General features: G+C 37.5%; 1 protein-coding gene across 4 annotated transcripts in view; it reads right to left on the reverse strand.

Moving 5' to 3' along the window:
- PFDN1 (prefoldin subunit 1) overlaps positions 1–24,397 on the reverse strand; it is a 64,645-nt gene that overhangs the window by 6,657 nt on the left and 33,591 nt on the right. Inside the window, exon 4 of one of the 4 annotated variants that reach the window (XM_021005205.2) lies at positions 15,311–15,368. The exons of the other annotated variants lie outside the window; for them this stretch is intronic. Within the exon in view, the coding sequence (XP_020860864.1) occupies positions 15,311–15,368 (58 nt within the window). The remainder of the gene's footprint in view (positions 1–15,310; positions 15,369–24,397) is intronic. 4 annotated transcript variants of the gene reach the window in all.

Here is a 24,397-nt window from a genome sequence, read left to right on the forward strand (position 1 = left end):
AGTGACAAAGTATAACTTTGTCATAAGAGACTGAAGTAGTCATTTTACTCTCTGCCCTTTCAGACAGTTACAATTATTGGAGGCAGGAAAACATCAAACTGAATGACATGACTGCTCACTGGCCACCATTACTGACAGAGCGACTGCTAAGCCACTATTCAGTCTTTGCATCTGCTGGACGAGGAGAAAGCTGGGAAAGTACACTTTAAAAGTTCCCATTTCCCCATGAAGGACTGCCTCTCTGGTGCCATATGCATCGCATCTAGGTCAGTAGCATCTCCCTGCTGCCTCCCTAATAGTGATTTTTCAAAATCCAAGGTAAAACTCTAAAGCCACATTAGAGGACACATAAATGCTAAAGTCCCACAAATGCATCAGAGGACATATAATTAACAATTCACACTTAAATAATATATGAAGGTTTACAAGGCATTTTCCACACAACGCACTTGTGAAGTAGGTAATTATGAAGCCTGAATTATAGAAGATCCTGTAAGAAGCTACAGAATGTGTCTCTATTGATCCTGAATACCTAAAGAAATTACTGTGTCCCCATCTTCCCCTCCTATTTTTCCAGTCTTCTTCCCCCCCTACCCCTATCATGTACTCTGCAACCCAGTAACACTGGCCTCCTGGCTCTTCCTTGAACAAGACACTCTATCTCCCACCCCTGGGTATTTTCTCTGGCTGTTCCGCATGCCTGGAATACTCTTCCTTATCTCTGCCTCCTGGCTTCCACCTTTTAGAGGAAGCCTCTCCTGATCTCCCATAATGCTATTGCCTTTCCCCTATTGATAATTTCTAATTTATCATGAACGTATTTTCTGCATACATAATTGTATGGGGTTTTTTTTAATGTTGCCTCCTTTAGGCTGTGAGCTCCCTGAGAGCAGGGGCTATCTTCTGCCTTTTCTCTAGCACTTAGCAAAGTGCTTGGCACATAGTAAGTACTTTAACAAATGCCTGTTAGGTGCCATACACTGAGTCACTGAAAACACTGAATGCATCCAGAGAAGAATAAATAGGATGGTAAAGGGTCTGGAAATTATGACACATGAAATAAGGAAAAGCCTGTCTAGAGGGGATCTGAAGGCAAGGGAATGGAACTAAGTAGAAATTCTAACATTTTGCATACTGTAGCAAGAAAGAAGGGAAGGAGTGAGAAAACAAGTATTTATATAGCACCTACTATGTTCCAGACACTGAAGCACTTGACAAACATTACAAATATTATCTCATCTGATCCTCACAGTAACCCTGAGAGGTAGGTGCTATTATTATCCCCATTTAACAAATGAGGAAACTGAGGCAGAAAACAGATCAGTGACTTGCCCAAGGTCACACAGCTAGAAAGTACTTGAGGCCAAATGTAAACTTGGGTCTTCCTGACTCCAGGTCTGCAACTCTATCCACTGAACCATGAAGGAAACAATCTCTCCAGAAATGTGTTACTAGATAGAAACAATTTAAAAAACAAAAATGGTAATCAAAATTATATAGTGCTTTTTTTTACAACAACCCCCCCGAGATAGGTATTACAAGTATTATTGTTCCAATTTTCAGATGGCTGTCATATGGAAGGAAGGATAAAGTGGTCCAGTGTTACTTCAGTGGGCAGAAATAGGCCCAATGGATATAAAAATAATCTCTCCTCAATCGTAGTGTTTTAGGCAAATCTCAGCTCAATATCATGAAAAAATCTAACAGTTAAGAGCTAGCCAACCATGGAAGAAGTTTTCCTGAAAAATATCACAGCAACCATTACAAAGTGTTTGAGCAAAGGCTGGAATGAACTACTTGTCAGGGATGCTGAAAAGGAGATTTCTGCACTGGGTTATATAGGCTGAACTAGAAACCTTCCCAAAAAAAATGATCAAAATCACTAATAATAAGGGAAATATATACTAGAAAGAGCACTGGCTCTAGAGTCAGAAGACCTGGATTCAAATCCTGCCTCTGACACTAGCTATAGACCTTGAGCCACTTACTCAACCTTTTTGGGGTCCAGTTATTTCTACATCTAAGATGCAATGATTTTTCAAAGCTAGCCATCTATTCCTCAAAGAAGGATAAGGTGTGAATGGTTTGCAATCCAAATCATTGAAATGAGTACCATTTTGAATGAAATAAATAAATGATAAAACACCTATTAAGCACTTACTTCGTGCCAAACTGTATGTAATAAATACAAAAGGGGTACAGTTCCTGCCCTCAAGGAGCTGACATTCTAACAGGGGAAGATAGCAGCATATATAGAAGAGGGAATTGTGCTCTACCAAGTCAGAAATGTGCTACAATAAAGAGAGCTAACAATTCCCAAAGTTCCTGGAGGGTAATTTTGATATAAAAGCAGCCTCTGGAATTTGTATTATAATTCTTGTTCCTCTTATCTCTGCAGCCTTTCCAACTCACATTAGCAGACTTCTCAAATATTCCAAAAGAGAGCCAGGAACTCTCTAAATAGCACTGCAGGCAAACAGGGCAAACATTTTAAAGCCTTCTTCCAATTCCTTGTAGAAACTGACCTTTGCATAGGTTCAAACTTGGCAGAATTCATCTGGAGAAAGAAGTAGAGAGGCTGAAGTGCTGTGGAGGATATTAAATAAGGGAAGCCATCCAGACTACACATGCTTAATTCCTGCAGTTAAGAATCTTCAGTACTTGCAAAGCACATGTTATTAAACAATCAGTTGGACTTCTTGCATAGTGTACAGGGCTTGGAGCCCAGAAGACATGAGTCTGATACTTACTAGCTTTGAGCCTAGGGGCAAGTTATTTGATCTCTGTTCCTCAGGCAGCTCTCTAGAATTCATTTAATATCAAAGTTGATGGAGAGCTGGTTCACATCTGGACATACCTCTGCTGAAGAAATCACAGTTCTTGCAGTATTTGGTATAATGTCCACCAAAAAGCCAGAGTACATCCCAGGGTTTGTAAAAAGCATTATCACTAGTATTAACATAGGGTATGTCATGTCATGTTACATCATTTATATCTTAATGTGGACTTGAAATCCAGAAACCTGGAATCAAGTCCTGCCTCTGTCACTTTAACAAATCACTTAACTTTTCAGCCTATGTGTCATGATCTGTAAAATGGGAAAAACATTCTACTTTCTACTTCACAGAGTTATTGTTAGGAAAGCACTTTGTAAACTGTAAAGAACTATATAAATGTACACTGGTATTTCTATTATCATTACTACCCAGCAACTAACAGCTAGAATCATTATTTCTTTCCCATTAAAAGGATTATAATTTAATTAGAAGGATTTCTATATAGTCCCATCTTCTATGAAAACAGAATACATCTGCAGTTTAAAATGAAGATATTCAATAAAAGCAAATCCTGTGTAAAAAATTTTTCACCACTCATTCTCATTAGTTTTCTTTTCAAGTATCCACAGCTAAGAAAAATCTATTCTGATAGATTATTTCAAAACCAAATGATCACATTAAAACAAACTTTTTACTATGTCAGGTAGTCCAAAGTTGTTTGTTTGTTTGTTTTGGTCCACGGGGAGGAGCAAGATATTCAAACCAGCATTGTTATCCTGAGTTTGGTCGGTAGGCAAGGAGAAGAGGGTGTGCCTTATGGAAAGAGGAAGTGAGGGCAACACCTTGCATTCCTAGCAGCTAAGGTGTAGCTGACTCAAAGGTGAAAGCCAGACAGATGTGCAGGTAATACTTGCGTGGTAACTAAAAAAAGATAGTCATAAAACAACAGAACCTAGATAATGCAAACACTAGAAGGGACCACAGAGATCACCTAGCCCAATCCCCATTTTACAGATGAAGACACTGAGGCTTAGAGAAAAATAAAGCCTACTACAAGAATGGAATAGCTTCCAGGGATAGGGAGGTGATATATCTCACTATGTATCTCACTGCTGTGGTCAGAGCCCATCTGAAGTACTGTGTTCAGTTCTAAGCCTCATGATTTAAGAATATTAATAAGTTGGAACATTAATAAGCCAGAGGAAGATAACCTCTGGTGAAGGGCCTTGAGTCCATGACACACAAACATCAGTTGAAAGAAATGGGCATAATGAGCCTGGAGAAGACTCAGGGGAACATGATAGCTCTCTTTAATATATGAATAGCTGTCACGTACAGGAGGAAACAGATGTATTCTACTTAACTCCTGAGGCTAAAACCAGGAGCACTGGATGGAAACTGCTTTTGTTGTCCCACTCTTCATGACCCCATCTGGGATTTTCTTGGCAAGAAAATGGCTAACAGGCCAATTTAAGTTTGATGCCAAGAAAAGCTTCCTCACAACGAGAACTGTCCAAAAGTAGAAGGCATTATTGACTCAAGAGGCAGTGGGCTCCCCATCCTTGAAGGTCAAGCAGAACCTGAACAATCCCTTAACCAGTAAAGATTCTTATCATGTATGGGTTGGACTAGGTGGCCCCTTAGTTCTCTTCCAATTCTCAAATTCTGGGATTGCAAGTTGCTCAAGGTTATACAAGTAATTAATGACAAAACCAAGTATCAAACCTGGACCTTCTGAGAAGAGCTTCTTTTCAGCACACTCAACTAATCTGATTCTGATTAGCACAAGGGGGCAAAAAAGACCCAATCCCCAACACTGCTACACAATAGAGAAAGGAGACAGAAACATAAGGCCCCACTGTGTTACCCATTTTAAAACTGTATGACTATAGTGTAGATAGAAAAAAGACAAACAATAAATATTCAAAGTGCCATAAACCTAAACAGGGTGAAGTCTACTGTTTTAATTAACTTCTAAAAACTGACTTTAAAACAGCAGAGGAATTAAATAGCTTTGAGTAAATGAATAAAAATTAAGTCAAAACACAATGAAACAAATAAGGGTAAAGGATTTTTGTGTAGATCACATTACTAGTTTCCAATCTAATCAAGCATTTATACAACTAAGATAATATAGATATGGCAACCGGAAAACCATAAAAGCACCTGGAGACAGTGAAAATAATAAACAAACCAAGAGCTCAAAGCCACTGAAACCACAAAAGTATGATTCACCTGCACCTTATGTGCTACCCAGTGTAGGTCATCAAAGGGCAAAGACAAAAGTCAAGTATACCCCAAAATCAAAGACTCTTTGAAAACCTTCCCCTAAAGCTAAGCGTAAAGACCTATTCCAAACCAAACTTTTGGTTTTTTTAAAAAGTTGGTAAATATCATGAATTAATACATGCAAAATGTCATATTTATTTAAAAGAATACTACCCCACCAGCCAAAGCTAAAAGCTTACATTAGAGAATTACTTGAGATTTTTCTCATATGTTTTGAGCATAATGGAGGGGCACATAACAGGCGGAATAAATATCTTACTTGCATTGACAAACCTCCCTAGAGGATGACACAACCATTGCTTCAATTGGGGGGGGGGGCTGTACGGTTTGGACTGTGATGAACTCATTCACCAGTACACAGACCATAATCTAACAGATGTCACTTGTCCCCAACTCCACACCCACCAAGTTACCATAGACACGGAGCAAACAGAAAGGAGGTTAATATACTTATTAACTCTGATCTAAGTAGCTGACATAACACTAATTAAAGTTATAATGACATTGAAGTAATAAAAAAAACACCCAAGACATATTTCTCTTTGCAAATGTGATCCAGGAGTGTGTTTTCATTTTCTTCTTTCCTCGATTTTCAGATCTTTCTCTTTATATTTAGGAAAGGAGAAATAATTCACAATCTCTTTGGGCACTGTGTTGCCATGGGGAGTTGGAAGGGTGGGGGAGGTAAGGGAGAAGAAGGTCTGTCATTTTTAAAATAAACAAAGACATATCAAAAGGAACCAGTTGTAAGGATTATCCACACCCACAGAATAAACTATTTCTTCTCTTTATTTCAAATGCCTTCAGATAAAATTATTGTGTATCTGGAATCTTGCATTCCTACCACTCTTTCCCTGTCTTGTCTTCAGCATTCCTAAGCATATAAAACTCCAGTTTCTATAACACAGACAGAGTCAAGCTGCAAAAATCAAGATGGCTCCACACAGGATTTTATCACCATTCTCCCCATGCTGCCCACGGGGGCACCTTCCCCACCCCATCCCTTTTCAGCTTTCCTGTGTGTGCTGCCTTTCCACATTAAAACCAGGACTCATGGATGCTAGGAAGCAAGAAAAGCAGAGAAAATCAATCTGGTGACTCATACTAAACAAAGGAATAACACAGCCCCCAAGCATTCAAAGATCCTACAAAGAGTGGCCGTTTATACTCCACATGTAAAGAACTTTGTGAGCAGCTAGGTGGCATAATGGATAGAGTATCTGGTCTGAAGTCAGCAAAACTCATCTTCCTGAGTTCAAATCTGGCCTCAGACATTTACTAGCTATGTGACTCTGGGCAAGTCACTTAACCTTGTTTCCCTCAGTTCCTCATCTGTAAAATGAGCTAGAGAAGGAAATATCAAGCTACTCTAATATCTTTGCCTGAAAAAAAACCAAAAGAGGTTTTAGCAACATCAGAACTGAGAATTACCACAACAGCAGGCTGGTTTTTGAAGGGGCAAGAGAAACTAGAGACCAGCAACATTTGCTGGATTATGGAAAAAGCAAAGGAGTTTCCAGAAAAACGTCTATTTCTGCTTCACTGACTACATTATGGGTGGGGAAACTGTGGCCTTCTAGGTCCTAGGGTACAGCCTTTTGATTGAGCCCAAGTTTTACAGAACAAATCCTTTTATTAAAGGAATTTGTTCTGTGAAGTTTGCATTCAAAGGGCCCCCCTTGAGGATCTAGAGGGCCACATGTGGACTTGAGGCGGCAGGTTCCCCATTCCTGGACTACACTAAAGTCTTTAACTCTGTAGATCACAACAAATTGTGGCAAGTTCTCAAAGAGATGGGCATACCGGATCATCTGCCTTGTCTCCTGAGGAACCTGTATGCGGGCTGAGAAGCAACAGTTAGAAACAAACATGGAACAACTGATTGGTTTAAGATTGGAAAAGAAGTACAACAAGGCTGTATATTGTCACCCTATTTAACTTATATGCAGAGTACATCATGGGAAATGCTAGGCTGGATGAATCAAAAGCTAGAAGTAAGGTTGTGGGGAGAAATATCAACAATCTCAGATACGCAAACAACCATGATGACAGAAAGTGAAGAAGAATTAAGAAGCCTCTTGATGAGGGTGAAAAGGGAAAGCGTAGAAGCTAGTTTGAAGCTTAACATAAAAAAAACTAAGGTCCTGGCAACTGATCCTATCACTTCCTGGCAAACAGAGGGAGAAGAAATGGAAGCAGTGTCAGATTTGATATTTTTGGGCTCAAAGATCACTGCAGATGGCAACTACAGCCATGAAATTAAAAGACACTAGCTCCTTGGAAGGATGGCAATGGAAAATCTGGACAGCATACTAAAAAACAGAGATAGCACCCTGCCGACAAAGGTCCGTATAGTCAAAGTTATGGTTTTTCCAGTAGCAATGTGGCTATGAGAGTTGGACTAAAAGGAAAGCTGAGCACCACAGAAGACACTTTCAAACTGTGCTGTTAGAGAAGAATTTTGACAGTCCATTGGAAAGCAAGAAGATCAAATTAGTCAATACTTAAAGAAATTAATAATCAGGCTATTCACTGGAAAGTCAAATACTGAAACTAAAGCTTAAATGCTTTGGCCACATAAGAAGACCAGACTCACTGGAAAAGAACCTGACGTTGGGAAAGACTGAAGGCAAAGGAAAAGGGAATGGCAGAGGATGAGATGGATAGATAATGTCATGGAAACAACAAACATGAACTTGGACAGACTCTGGGATATAGTGGAGAACAGAAGAGTCTAACATGCTACGTTCCATGGGGTCACAAAGAGCTGGATGTGACCAAACTACTGAACAACAACAACAAAGGACTGTAGGTAAATAATTAGTCCTTTTATCCAAACTAATATGCCTCAACATCAAAAGTATAAATACTTGGGCAGTCAGGTGGCACAGTGGATAAAGCACCGGTCCTGAAGTCAGGAGGACCAGAGTTCAAATCCAGCCTCAGACCAAACACTTGACACTTACTAGCTGTGTCACCCTGGGCAAATCACTTAACCCTAATTGCCCCCCCCAAATATATGTGTGTATACACACACACACACACACACACACACACACACACTCTGCAGGTATTCAAATGAAGGAAGATGAAAAATAAATACCACTTGTCTTATTATAACATTTTCACACAGTAACGTCAAAAGTCATCTATTAAGTGCTCATCAATCAACAAACATATTACTTTGCCCATAAATCTAGAATGTAATTAACATGTGAAAAGTACCTTCTATGGCAAAATTGTTCTTTCATTTGCTAATACTTTTCAAGAAAAAAAGTTTTACATCATCTTAGATGACAAATGAGAATAGTCAATGTTGGAGGGGTTGTGGAAAGACAGGCACACTATTGTACTGTTGAAGATGTGAATTAATTCAGTCACTCTGAAAAGCAATTTGGAATTATCTTAAGAAATAAACCAAAATTTACATAAGTTTTCCAAATACAAAGCAATAATTCTGTATTATGAGGGGAACTGGGGATGGGGGGGGAGGTGGGGGAGAACAATCAGGGTTAAGTGACTTGCCCAGGGTCAGACAGCTAGTAAGTGTCTGCAGCTGGATTTGAACTCAGGTCCTCCTGACTCCAGGGCCAGTGTTCTATCTACTGTACCACCTAGCTGCCTCAAGTCAATATGTATTATCAATAGCCTCATTTTCTTTTTAAAGTAAATAATAAAATTCAACATTATTTTCTTTTTTTTTTGCTTTGACTTGTTATTTCTTAATTTTTGTTTTTAGTTTTCAATATTCATTTTTATAAGATTTTGAGTTCTAAACCGCCCCCCCAAGATTACATGCAACCTGATATGGGCTATATAAGTACAATCATATTGAGCATATTTCCACATTAGTCATATTGTGAAAGAAGAATCAGAACAAAAGGAGAAAACCACAAGAAAAAAAAAAGAGAGAAAGAGAGAAAATGGGGTGCTTCAATCTGCATTCAGACTCCCTAGATCTTTCTCTGGATGTGGACAGCATTTTTCATCATGGATTTTTTGGAATTGTCTTCGATCATTGCATTGCTGAGAAAAGTTAACTCTATCAAAGTTGGTCATCGCATAATGTTGCTGTTACTATGTATAATGTTCTGCTGGTTCACTTCACTCAGCATTAGTTCATGTAAGTCTTTCCAGGTTTTTCTGAAGTCCACCTGTTCATTATTTCTTACAGAACAAAAAAGCAGTGTTCCATTACATTTATATGCCACAAGTTATTCAGCCATTCCCCAATTGATGGGCATCCCCTTAATTTTCCATTCTTGGTCACTACAAAAAGAGCTGCTGCAAATATTTTTGTATATGTGGGTCCTTTTCCCTTTTTTGATCTCTTTGGAATACAGACCTAGTAGTGGTATTGCTGAAGCAAAGGGTATGCACAGTTTTACAGCCCTTTGAGCATAGTTCCAAATTGCTCTCCAGAATGGCTGGGTCAGTTCACAAGTTCAACAATGCATTAGTGTTCCAATTTTCCCACATCTTCTCCAACATTTACCATCTACCTCTTTTGTCATGTTAGCCAATCTGATAGGTGTGATGTGGTACCTCAGAGTTGTTTTAATTTGCATTTCTCTAATCAATAGCAATTTAGAGCATTTTTCATATGACTCCAGGTAGCTTTAATTTCTTCCTCTGAAAACTGCCTGTTCATATCCTTTGACCATTTATCAATTGGAAATGATCAATGCTATTTTCAAATCCATCCTACTCATCTATGTTTTCTATTCACCTGTTTTATCTTCTATGCATTTTTAAATGAGTCAATGACTCTTTTTTTCTTACTTCTCTTTTTTCTTCTTTTCTTTTTTTCCCACTTTGGGAAACATCACTAATTTTCCTCTCTCTACCCCAACTCCCCTCCCTCAAACTGAAAGAAAAATAAAACTCTTATATTAGATATGCACAAGCAAAATAAATTCCCACATTTAGCGAGGTCCAAAAAATATATACCTCATTCTGCACCTTGACTTCATCACTCTGTCGGGAGGTAGAAAGCATATTTCATCACAAGCCTTTTTGAATCATGCATTCTATTTCACTGATCAGAGTTCTTAAGCCTTTCAAGGTTGTTTTTCTCTACAATGCAGTTATCAGATAAATTGTTTTAAGTTTTGCTCACTTCAATGTCCATACCCTTTGACCCATCAATCTCACTGGTAAGGATATATCCTGAGACAGTCAAAACAACAGTTTTAGAAGTACTTTTTGTAGTATCAAAGAAATGGAAACAAAGCTGATACCCATCAACTAAGGAATGGCTAAACAAATTATAGTACATGAATGTAATGAAATATTACTATATTCTCTTGGTACCTGGGACTCTGTCATCCTGGAATATCCGTCTGCTTCTCTTATTATATTGGTGGGGTACTCCATTTTCAGGGGAAGGTCCCAGACCTGCCATCCTTCCTTCTCCTACTAGCTCTGCTTTGGCTTCTCATGATTTTACCACCATGCACTCCAAGCTGCCCATAAGGACACTTTCCCTACTCCATGTCCTTTTTAGCTCCCTTGTGTAAGTTGCTTTCCACATGAGAATATAAACTCCTTGAGGAAAGAGACTGGGTTCTTTTTGTTTATATTTGCACCATCACAACAATGCCTGGCACATAGTAAGTGCGCAATAAATACCTGATGCCTGCCTATAAGTAATGATGGATATGATATAGATAAGTATACAAAGACATACAAACTAATACAAAACGAAGCAGAAATAGGAAAGCAACATATATGATGACTACACTAATGCACATAAAATGGAAAAAACATTCTAAATGCTACACAATTATAATGATCAAATTTTGCCCTGAAGAGATGAGAAAATGTTATTATCTCTTTTCTATATCTGAGAACGCAAAGAATGTGGGAACAATCCACACTGTCAGATTCTGGCTGACATATTAGTTTTCCCAAATTGCTTCTTCTCTCCCCTCCCCCATTTTTTTTTTTACTCATTGTTACAAGGAATGGTTCTCTGGGTAGCAAAAGAGGAAGGAATGTATTAAGAGTTAATAATAATTATTATTATGATGACAACTAGTATTCATATAGTGTCTACTATGTGCCAAGCACTGAACTAAGTGCTTTAAAATTATTATTTAATTTAATCCTCATAACAACCCTAGAAGGCAAGTGCCATTATTATCCCTATTAACAACTGAGGACATTGAGGCAAATGGAGGGTGATTTGCCCAAGGTCACAGAGCTAATAAGGTCTGAGGCCATATTTTAACTCAGATCTTCCTGCCTCCAGGCCCAATGCTCTATCCATTTTACCACCTGGTTATCTGAGAAACCAAATCCGCTCTCCCACAGTGCAATATTCACTCTCTTTGGAAGGTTTTCCTCAAAATATACTGTAGTCACCAATCCACAAATAGCAACATGGAGGGATAAAGTATAGACTTCGAGAATTAATGAAATGTCTTCTGAGAGAAACATAATCCAGACACAATGTTATCTTTCACCTTCTCTCTAAAATCACTGATAAAGGATTTTGCAAGGAGATAAGAAAATTATCCCTTATCAAGGAACTCTGATTAGACTAGTACAGGATTATTCATTTACTAGGAGAAAAGTCAGAAAAAGATGGAAAGCAGTTTGTCAAAAGTCAAGGGCAATGGAAATATGTTTACATGATTGCACATATATAACCTTTATCAAATTGCTTACTGTCTTAGGGAAAGGAGAAGGGAGAGAGGGAAAAAAATTCGGAACTCAAAATTTTACAAAAAATAAAAGTTAAAAAAGTGTCTTTACTACCAAAATAAAGCCAAAATGGGTTCAGGACTTAGATATAAAGGCTGATACCATAAGTAAACTGGGAGAACAAGGAATAGTTTACCTATCAGATTTATGGAGAACAGAAGAATTCATGAGCAAACAGGAGATAGAGAACATTATGAAAAGCAAAATGGATAATTTTGATTACATTAAATTGAAAAGTTTTTGCACAAACAAAGCCAATGCAACTAAGATTAGAAGGAAGGTAGAAAATTGGGAAAGAATTTTTACAACCAGTCTTTCTGATAAAGGCCTCATTTCTAAAATATATAGAGAATTAAGACAAATTTATAAGAACACAAGCCATTCCCCAATTGATAAATGGTCAAAGGATATGAACAGGCAGTTCTCAGATGAAGAAATTAAAGCCATCTATAGTCATATGAAAAAATGCTCTAAATCATTATTGATTAGAGAAATGCAAACCAAAACAACTCTGAGGTACCACATCACACCTATCATATTGGCCAACATGACAAAACAGGAAAATGATAAATGTTGGAGAAGATGTGGGAAAATTGGAACGCTAATACATTGTTGGTGGAGTTGTGAAATGATCCAACCATTTTGGAGAACAATTTGGAACTATGCCCAAAGGGCTACAAAAATGTGCATACCCTTTGATCCAGCAATAGCACTTCTAGGGCTATATACCAAAGAGATCAAACAAATGGGAAAAGGACCCACATGTACAAAAATATTCATAGCAGCTCTTTTTGTGGTGGCAAAGAATTGGAAATTGAGAGGATGCCCATCAATTGGGGAATGGCTGAGCAAGTTGTGGTATATGAATGTAATGGAATACTATTGTGCTATAAGAAATGATGAACAGGATGACTTCAGAAAAACCTGGAAAGACCTTATATGGTCTGATGCTGAGTGAAGTGAGCAGAACCCAGAGGACTTTGTATACAATAGCAGCCACGTTATGCAATGACTAAGAATGTTAAACTGAACCCTTCTCAGCATTATGAGGATCTAAGACATCTTCAGAGGCCTCAGGATGGAAAATGCTGTCCACATCCAAAGAAAGAGCTATGGAAGTCGAATCGCTCTCACTTAATTTTACCTTAAGTTGAATTTTGTTTCATCTTTCTGATGGTTCCTCCTATTGGTTTTAATTTTTACTTACAACTTCACTAATGTGAAAATATGTTTAATGGGTATGTAAATGTAAAGCCTATGTCAGATTGTGTGCCGTCTTGGGGAGGGTGGGGGGGGGGAGAAAAAGGGAGAAAAATTTTCAACTCTAAATTCTGGTCCTCCAGACTTTTTGTTAATTACATAATAAATAATGAAGAGGGGGAAAAAAAGTGTCTTTACATGTAACTTTTTAAAAAAAATACTATTAAAAGTCAAAGGTAATTGGGCTTCACTTCCAAAATCACCTACTCAGCTAAACTAGGAATAATATTTGAAGAAAAAAAAAAGTTCTATTCTCCCACATTTCCTAATGTTTCTATTTCTACAGGAAAAAGAGAAAGTTACCTACATTTACAATATACAATATCAACTCAAGAATCAGTTTCTAGGTAATTAATTCCAAGGTGGGAACATCTGATATGCAAATAAGCTATGAACTTCAGGTAAAGCCAACTTTAAAAACTCTGGATCATAAAATCACCAAAGTGGTATTTTATGTAAATGTTATTCAAGGCTTGCAAAACAACTGAAACTATGACCTGAAATTTGTTCAAGGGAATGGAAGGACAGAACTGGTAAGGGATGTTAAGGTTACTCTGAATGAACAAAACTTCAGCAGAATTATAATGATCTACAAAGGTCTCAAGGGGTAGACTTTGACTCCAAAAAATGCCCAGCAATAAGATTGTCTTGAATGATGACTAAAAGTCACAAATGGATTTAGAAAGAAGGTGAAAGGTTAATCAGTAATAAATAATGTGTATATACCTACAATACAACAAACAAAACTAAAGAGAGATTGTGTGTATCACAAATAATGAACAAAAGAAGAGAAGGAGGGAGGGGAGACAGTGAGGAGGAGGATGAGGAGAGAGAAGGGGAGGGGGGAAGGGTGGGGGAAAGAGACAGAGAGGGACAGAGAAAGACAGAGAGAGAGAGAGAGAGAGAGAGAGAGAGAGAGAGAGAGAGAGAAAGAGAGAGAGAGAGAGAGAGAGAGAGAGAGAGAGAGAAGAAAGAAGGGAACAGGTGCCCCTGACGTGAACATTAACACACACAAGAAAAGCAAAACTCAAAAAACACAAAACAAAACAAAAAAACAAACCAAGAGAGGTAATGAATTAAGCTAAAAATTGAGGTTAAGTACTATGGCTATGTGTCAAGGTATTTAGCTGTATTTGTAAAGACAACTCTTTCAAGGGTTGTGAATACAGTTTTTGCACAAATAAAATTATAACATCTAGAATCAGATGAAAAGCCAGATTGGAAAACATCTTTATATCTTTGATAAAACTCTTAATAATCTAAAATATATAGATAACTAACACAAATGTAAAAGACTCAGAACCCATTCTCCAACAGAAAAGTAATCAAAAGATTTCAATAGTTTTCAAACTAAAAAAAATAAACTATCACTAACGACCAGAAAAAATATTCAGTATCATTAACAAAAGAAATATACAGGTCAAAGAGCACTAGCTTTGGTGTCAAAGGACCTGGGTTCAAATCCTGCCTCTGATGCTAACTACCTGTATGACTTTGGTCAAGTCCCTTAACCTTGCTGAGCCTCAATTTTCACGTGTATAAAATGAGAGGGTTGAACTAGATAGCCACTAAGGCTCCTTCCAGCTCTAGATCTGTGATGCTATCATCCTAAAATAATCCTGAAGTACTATTTCACACCCATCAAGCTAGCAAAGACACTAAAAGAGAAGAAAATTCATTATTAGAGGAGCCATGGGAAGACAGGTACTCTAATTCATTGCTGGTAAACTTGAAGACAATGTGAAATTATGTTTAAAAATATTACCAAACCATTCATACCCTTTAACTTAGATATTCCACTAATGGAATTATCTCAAAGAGTACAGTGACACTGAGAAAAGATCCATACAAACAAAAATGATTATAGCAACATTATCTGTCTAACAAAAAAACTGGAAAGACAGTATGTGCCCATCAAGCAGGGAATGGCTGAATAAATTATGGTATATGAACTCTGAGGTACCACCTCACACCTATCAGATTGGCTAATATAACAAAAAAGGAAAATGATAAATGTTGGATGGGACATGGGAAAATTGGGACACTAATGCATTGTTGGTGGAATTGTGAACTGATCCAAATATTCTGGAGAGCAATTTGGAACTACACCTAAAAGGCTATAAAAACTGGGCATATCCGCTGACCCAGCAATACCACTACTAGATCTGTATCCCAAAGAGATTAAAAATGGGGGAGGGGGAGACCTATTTGTACAAAAACATTTACATCAACTCTTTTTGTGGTGGCTAAGAATTAGAAATTGAGGGGATGCTCACCAATCGGGGAATGGCCGAACAAACTGTGGTACATGATTGTAGTGGAATACAACTGTGCCTATAAGAAATGACAAGCAGAATGATTTCAGAAAAAGCTGTAAAGACTTACACAAACTGATGAAAGAAAAGCGAAGTAAGCTGAACCAGGAGATCACTGTGCACAGTAACAGCAATATCATACAATGATCCACTGTGAATTACTTAGCTATTCTCAGCAACACAGTGAGCCAAGACAAATTCAAAGGATTTATGATGAAAAAGAATATCCATCTCCAGAGAAAGAAATGAGGGAGTATGAATGCAGATCGAAGCACACTATTTTTCACTTTATTTTTCTGGAGGGGGGGGGGTCTATGTTTTCTTTCACAACATGACTAATACAGAAATATATTTTACATGACTGAATGTGTATAACCTATATCAATTTGCTTACTGTCTCAGGGAGGGGAAAAAAGAGAAAGGGTGAGAATCTGGAACTCAAAATTTTTTTAAATGAAAGTTTAAAATTGCTATGTAACTGGGAAAAAATAAAATATTATTCAAAGAAAAAATAAATTATGGTATATGAATATTAAAGAAAATTCGCCACAAGGCCTGACTATGAAGAATTTGAAGGAACATGAAAAGACTGGTATGAAGTGACACAGAATAAAGAAAGCAGAGGACTATAACTATAAATGAAGTAAAAATAAAGAATACATGAAACTCTGGTCAGATACAATAGTGGTTCTTAGGACCATACAGCCTTCTTTTCTGTTACTTCAGTACTATCAAATATAAGATCTATGATCTCATCAAAGTTCTTCACATCACATCCAGGTATCAACCTTACTGCCAAAGTCCTTCAATCTCCTTACATGGACCAGCCTCTCTGCACCTGTTGTTGTCAGTTGTTTCAGTCATGTCTGACTCTTTGTGGCCCCATTTGTAGTTTTCTTGGCAAAATATTGGAGTGGCTTGCCATTTACTTCCCCAACTCATTTTACAAATGAGGAAACTGAAGCAAAAAAGCTTAAGTAACTTGCCCAGTTAGTCTCTGAGGCCACATCTGAACTCAAATCTTCCTAATTCTAGGCCCAATGCTCTATCCACTTTACCACCTAGCTGCCCCAAACTCTGGTCTACACATTGAAAAATATCTTTTCCAGAGACCAGGGGCATTATCTATTCAGTTCTGGAACTCCCACTTTGGGGTTGGGTTGTCTTTATTGGTGAGGCAAATTCAAATATCCCACTATGGCTAGCTGGCCTCAAATAACTACAGATCATGCTCCATATCTAATCAAGCTGTCCATCTTGGTCATTTCACCGTCTTCCCTGAAACAGCATATTACCAATATTCCCCCATTCCCAACCCACCTTCCACACCTTGTTGCAGACTCAGTAATCAAATCAATACCACCATACTACCATTATTCTCAGAAAGAATATGTCAACAGAATGAATCAATTCTTCATTCCTGTGACTCCTCACGTACTCTTTTCCCTGGCTATCACTTTCATACACGTATTGTCTCCCCCAACAGAATGTAAGCTTCTTGAAGGGAGGGACTGTTTCATTTTTTTTTATTTGTACCCCCAGCTCAACCTCAACAACTCTTGTGTATGTCATCCCTAGGGGCCATCAAATATGATTGGGTGTTTCCTCTAGATCTTTTGAAACTACATGTATACAAAGGCATACTAACCACCAGCTTTCCCTCTCTCACACTGCATGACTAGCCTCACTTCCTATTCTCGTCATTTCTTTAAGTCACTTCTCCTGCTAACACACCATCACTATGAGCCCCTCCTGGGCACCTTGGGTGACCTACAACTTCTTCAGTGACTCTGATGTTCTATGATTCAGCCAAACAGCATCAATGAAAGGATACTGCTGTTAAAAAGATGAGCTTTTTTCCCCTCAGGAAGAAGTTCAGGACCACGAAAAGCACTGTAGTTCCTCACATTAATCCAGCCCATTTATTAAATTACAGGTTCAGCTCACTGTCCACGTGCAAGGTCTGCCTAAGATATATGAGCTGATGGATCATTTTTATGAGTTGTACATCCAGCTTTCTTTCAGTTTAGACAGTTTGGATGTAGGAAGCCTTGTCTACCCAATTGGTTCTTCCTAGCTTATCATTTAGGATGAGCTTTGTAATGGGCAAGCTAGTGGTGCAATGGATAGAGAGCCGGCCCTGGAGTCTAGGGGACCTAAGTTCAAAGTGAACCTCAGATACTTACTAGCTGTGTGGCAAGTTACTTAACCCTGTTTGCCTCAGTTCTGCATTTGTAAAATGAGCTAAAGAAGGAAAAAGCAAACCACTCTTTGCTAAGAAAACTCCAAATGGGGACACGAAAAGTCAGACACGGAAAACAATTGAACAGAGAATTAATGTTCAGAGACTTCACAATGTCATCCAAAACCAAAGGCATTCCCAATGCATAAAGACACTAAACAACACAAAGATGGGATGAGATATTGGACTAGACAAAAGGCAGCTAAGAGGCACTTGAGACTGAGGGTGGAACTTGGGAGTCAGGAAGAACTTAGCTTGCATCCTGCCTTAGACACTATCTGGGCAAGTCATTTAAAGTGCTTTGCGCCTCAGTTTCCTTATCTGTAAAATGGTGATAATAATAGCACCTACTTCACAAGATGATTGTGAGGACCAAATGCATCAATCAAATCAAACATGTAAAGCATTCTGCAAACACTGCAACACTACATAACGCTGGTTATTGTCAGTATTGAGTAAAAACTGAAACGGTCTATGCTGGAGATCTTGAGAAATTCATTCTCTATATATCTGAAAGACAGGATTTCCAAACACTTGAAAATCTCACAACTTATTACAAAAAAAAAATGAACTGCCAATCTGCATGCCCACTTTCCAATCATGTAGGAGGTACAGACACTGTAAACAGACAGTCAGTTGGGCTCAGAATTGGAACAAAAGAGGGAGAAGAGCTGGGTCATCTTTGGAAAATTGGAGTTCTTTAGTGACACTCAACTTCTTGAAACAAACCTTCATATTTTTAGTACTGGTATGCTTTCACTGTTTTATGGTTATAAATCATGAACCAATACAGTCCCTTAAGTATTGAGACTGAGGATCCCTCAAACAGCAATAGAGAGGTAAATGGTGGGCACAAACACAACAACACGCAAAGAAGGAACTACGGAGAAGTGACATAAAGGATAACATCAGAGAACCATAAGAACCTCCACTAAAAAGATGAACTGATCATGTGGGAAGAATGAGGGTTAACCAGTGGCAATCCACGTACCCCACTGTGACTTCAAGAAAATTAAAGGGGCAGCCAGGTGGCCCAGTGGATAAAGCACTGGTCCTGAGGTCAGGAGGACCTGAATTCAAATGTGACCTTAGACACTTGACACTTACTAGCTGTGTGACGTTGAATAAGTCACTTAACCCCAATTGCCTCTCACACACACACACACACACACACACAAAAAACAGAGGAAATTCTCCTAGTACTGAGGGTGGCCTTCCTTGTGTCAGACTCAGAGGAAGACATGGACGAGAGTAACCCAAGGTGGTTAGCCATAGGTATGTTGTATAATCTGTACTATTGGAGAAGACACCCAAACCAATGAGATCACAGATCAGAGTACTTGAGTATACAGATCAGAGTACACAGAATCATGTAAATAATAATGTCTTACTATAGCACAACTAATATTAAACATAATAGGTTCTGTTTGAGTTGAATCAAATGTAGGAATCTTGACTTTGGCCTGGCTTTCCACTCTTGAGTGCAAATGTCTTTTGGATTTCAAATTCAAAAGCTTCACTAGCGAAGTCCAAATTTCCTGACTTTAAAATAGTTCAAAGAAGAGTTAGGAAAGGTGGTTTGGTCTGGGGATCATGATCTTGTAGCTGAGGCAGTACCTTTAATTGGGCCAAATCTTGGAGATGTAAAACTTTTTCCCCAAATTCTTAATATCTAGAGCTGGATCTAAGAACTGGATGGGACTTCCAAGGTCATATTGTCTAGCCACCTCATTTTATAGATGAGAAAACTGAAACATAGGGAGGTAAAATGATTTGCCCCTGTTCTCACAGGTAGTTAAGTCAGCCAGAGTTTGAACTCAAGTCTTCTGATCTGAATCAGTGTTCTTTCCCCTTTCCTATGCTACTCCTACTTCAAAATCAAGAAACAGAAGAAATGAAGAGCAGGAGGATTTCAGAAAAACCTGGAAAGACTTTCATGAACTGATGCTGAGCAAAGTGAGCAGGAGAATTTGCAAACAGTAACAGTAACATTGTGCGATGATCAACTATGATAAACTTAACTCTTCTCAGCAATATAATAACCTAAGACATCCAAAAGACTCATTATGGAAAATGCTATCCACATCCTAAGAAAGTATTATGGAGTCTGAATGCAGATAAAAGCATACTATTTTCACTTTATCTTTTGTTTTTTCTTTCTCGTGTTTTTTCCCTTTTGTTCTAATTTTTCTTTCGTGAGAGTAATGCAGAAATATGTTTAACATGATTTTACATGTATAACCTATATCAGATTGCATGCTGTCTTGGGGAAGGGGGAGGGAAGGAGATAAGTCTGGAATACAAAATCTTACAAAAATGGATGTTGAAAACTATCTTTACATGTAATTGGAAAAAATATAATAGCATTACATGCAAAAAAAATTCATTGATACATTTTGCTTTGACCAAACAGACACCTCCCAACCAAAACAATAACAACAACAAAAAAAAGCCCTCTAAAAATACATTTCCTTAAAAAATGTCTATTGATTGTTAACAGAAAGGAGATGCCCTTTTCCCCTTTTTGGAGGAAAGCCACTTTGAATACTGAAAAGGCGTTTTGCTTACTGAATCAGATGGTTCCTTTTATAGTAAACAAATAATCAGCAAAATGGAATCTTGCATTCTCTGCACATTTTAGTCAACTGTGTGACTACAAAGATATATGGTGCTATAAAACAGTTTGTATCAGCCCACCAACATGTTCCCCTCTCTTGACAGTACAAGAAAGACCTCTACACCTGTACATTATTCTCATAAATATTTTGTAGAGATTGGAAAGTGGGCATGCAAATTGGGAGTTTTTTTATTTTGAGGTTTTGTTTTTTGGTTTGTTTGTTTTTTTGGTAATAACCTGTGAGATTTTCTTCCAAGTATCTGAGAATCCCTTCTTTTAGATATCTAGAGAATGAATCTCTCAAGATCTTCAAAATTGCCTTCCTAACTACTGTATATTTATTGTTATTCATTCCAGTTAGGGTTTTCTTGGCAAAGACACTAGAGTGGTTTACCATTTCCTTCTCCAGCTCATTTGCCAGATGAGGAAATTGCAACAAACAGGGTTAAGTGACTTGCCCAGGGTCACACTGCTAAGAAGTGTCTGAACTCATGAAGATAACTCTTCCTGACCCTAGGCCTAGCACTCTATCTACTGCACCGCCTGGCTGCCCCTACTACTGGCACATAATAGGCCCTTAGTAAATGCCCACTAAATGACTACTTAATTGTTATTTGTCCATCATTTTCAGAGAGGATCAATGACAACAAAGTCATCAGCCTCACTCTCTTTTCCAGAGTTACCAAAGTCCAGTAGCAAAAAAAAGTCAAGAGGACTGGTGATAGCCTGGGGTGTACTAGATGACCTTGGCATCTTCAATATCTGACAAAGCCCTAAATGCTCCAAAGCACTTGCTTCAGTCAATTTCATGGCTGTTGGAACAAACTGTTCTAATCTGCCCATTCTACTGGGGGATGTCTTCACATACTTGGGGTAGACATCCCCTAACTCACTAACAGGTTTGAGACCTGTCAGTTACCCTCAACTTGGTTTATCCTGTCTGCCAGAATGGTTTTACTAGGGTGTGGCCACTGTATATGCTACAGCTTCTTGGAACCACAGGTGAGAGTGGGTGAAAGATGGACACCAAAGGTGGATGAACAGCAACATCTGAACACTCTGGACCAAATGTATCTCATTTAAGAACCTCCACAATGTCTTAGGGCTTGACATAAAGGTCCCAATGTCATTTGCAAACAGAAGCATCTGGAAGACCTCATACTTTATATAGCAGGTGTTCTTAACCTAAGGCCCTCGAACTTTAAAAAAAAAAAGGTAACTATTTCAATATAATTGATTTCCTTTGTAATCCTATGTATTGTAGTTATACGTATTTAAGAATTGCTCTGAGAAATGGTCGACAGACCAGTTTTACAAAAGAGTCCATGACAAAAAGGTTAAGAACACATGATCTATAAGTAACCCCTCAACTTGGAATCTACTCTAGATATTCTCCATCTCAGTGACAAAAAGAATTTTGGCAACTATCCTTCTCATCATTTTATGTCTCAATTGTTGAAAAAGGTTATCTCTATAGTAATATTTTTCAAGAAATCTTCTGTAATTCTGATGTAAAAGATACCACAAGAGTCTGAAAAGCTCTACAAAATTACTGTTTTTTCAAAATCAACAACTAGCACAGTGGGCTCTTGTAGTCTCTATATTTGTCAGTCAAATATGTGATGATAAAAATGTGGTCTATTGCAGAATTTCACCTGAAGTCAATGCCTCCATCAAAGACATCTTGGTGAATGTGTGTATTTTTCCAATAAAAACTGTATATAGCTGGGAAAGTTAGCATATGTACTACAGCAATGTAGCAAATTCTGCAAAAAGGGTTTTAGAAAACTACGCCCCAAAATTTACATTAGTCTCATCAGGTAAATTAATGTAATATATCTGTATTTAATTAATGCTGGGAGGCAAAAGGAAGCAGATACACCCCACAGGTCCTCTTCAAAAATGAAGGATAAACAATACCTTGCTACCCTGGGACCCAAAAGTGTCTCAGACGTAAGGTTGAACACCTATATCCCAAAAGACATTTCCTAAGAATACCTGAAAAAAACAATTAATTTTTTCATTGATCAGGTATAGTACCACTAAACAATTTCATGTGAAAGAGATGTAATGGGAGTATTTTAAATTTCCATCTCTGTACAACTTACAGCTTCTGAAAATGTTTTAATTATATTCCTGGCATCAAACAACACAAATATTCAAATTACACCAGTAAGAACAAAAGAAAAAGACAAATGACTATAAATGACAACACGTGAAACTGTGAACTTCCATTATTTATCATTCATATTTTATAATCTATATAAACATCATTAATAATATAATAATCACAATATAAATGTAATTATGGTATATCTTCCCAAAATATATATTTCATATAATATATAATATGAGCATATGCATAGTAATATAAATTATAACAAATAAGAATAAAATAGTCTGATTAATAATTATTGATCAATCAATATTAACATTAATAATATAGTAACAGTATAGTTCTGCTTGTTTCCATGTCCTCTTATGAACATCTGGGAATTTATCTGGCATTTGCTACTAAGCAAATTTACAACTTGGAGATATATGATACACCAGAAATATAAGTGAGAATTTGTTTTTCAATCTTGAACATTTCACCACTGGTAACTGCACATCATAAAGCAGGAGAGACATTTCAATCAGTCCTTCAAGGACTTCCAAATAGTTTTATAGATATAGGTTGGCTGTGTATACTTTATGAGGAAAAAAAATTCTAAAATTAAGAAAAAATTAAGAACAGCAAAAGCTTCATTAAAAAAAAAGGCCAAATGAAAAATAAGAAGCACAACTTTATGCTATCAGCATGAGTTAAATCAAACCCAGGTACATTTCTTCTGGTGGCTGGCTTTAAATTTTTTTGTTTGTATAATCTGATCAATAAATTGCCTATCTGGTTAGTACATCTGGACACAATAACTGTAAAAAACAAAAACCCAGGATTTCTGATTCTTTGGTAATACCTCCAATTGTAACCTACCCCTGAGTTCTTTCATGAGCTAAGTGCACATTTCCATTATTCAAAGCCTCATCTAAAGCTACACTAAAGGACACAATTGCTTGGTGAGTCTCTAGTAAAACCACAGGACCATAGCATGCACTGTGAGAGCCTGAGACTCCAGTTCCATTCTGTAAGTGTTCATGGGCATGCATGAACTAGCACTGCTCAGGAAATGGGAGCACTGAAACAATGTTCTTGTCAGAGCTTTAAACAAAAAAATCCATTCAATAAGAATGGCACCATGATCCTTTTGCCCTTTCTCTGAAGGAACTAAATTAAACAGATTACAGACGGTGGCAAGAGCTGGCCCCAGAACAGCCTCCCCCTTATTTGTTATTTTTAGCAATTTAGTCCGACAACGCCTGACAACTAAACATGCCTAGAATAGCTGATGGGAGGGGGATTATCAGATACTACCAGTGAAAAAACAGTAGTCATCACTTCCTCCAACCCTAAGAAGGAATCATTTTCCATGTCTTTACAGCATCACACACCATTTGGGCCTTTTAAAGTCTTATATAAAAACAGAATATATATATACATATATATATAAAAATATAAAGTACACTGGAAACTGATAACATTTCCTGACCTAGAGTATTGTTCCACCACTCATACATGACATTTCCTTAAAAACAAAAAAACAGAAAAAATGAACTCACATTTGAACTTTGCTAAACAAAAGCTGCAGTCGTGTGTCAGTTTTGAAATACTTCCCTCAAAAAAATGAAGATGTTCAAAAAGAATGGCCTCACAAAGTAAAAGGAATATGGATGCTTTTGCCCATTTGTGCTGAGTAAAAAACTTGTCTAAGGTTAGGACAAAGTGAAGATGGAGAAGTCTCTAAGTTAACCATTATCAACAGCAAGATAATAATAGCAGCTCACATTTTATGGAACTTTAAGGTTTACAAAATGCTTTACTTACAACAACCCTGAGAGTTAGATAGAACAAATATTATTATTTCCATTATACAAATGAAGACACTGAACTTGAAAGAGGTTAAGTGTCTTGCGCAGTGTCACAGAGCTAAGTAACTGTCGGAAAAAGAGATCTGAATGCAAGTGTCTCCTGACTCCAATTCTAAGTGTTTTTGCTTTTTTCTTTAAACAAACAAACAAAAAATTTCCCCATTGGTGATACTTTTTCACATCAAATTCACTTTCCAATGACTCCATAAATCCCAGGGGACAC

The sequence above is a fragment of the Phascolarctos cinereus genome, unplaced genomic scaffold, assembly GCF_003287225.1.
Source record: "Phascolarctos cinereus isolate Bilbo 61053 unplaced genomic scaffold, phaCin_HiC Scaffold_2;HRSCAF=192, whole genome shotgun sequence".
In the NCBI taxonomy this organism is placed as follows: domain Eukaryota; kingdom Metazoa; phylum Chordata; class Mammalia; order Diprotodontia; family Phascolarctidae; genus Phascolarctos; species Phascolarctos cinereus.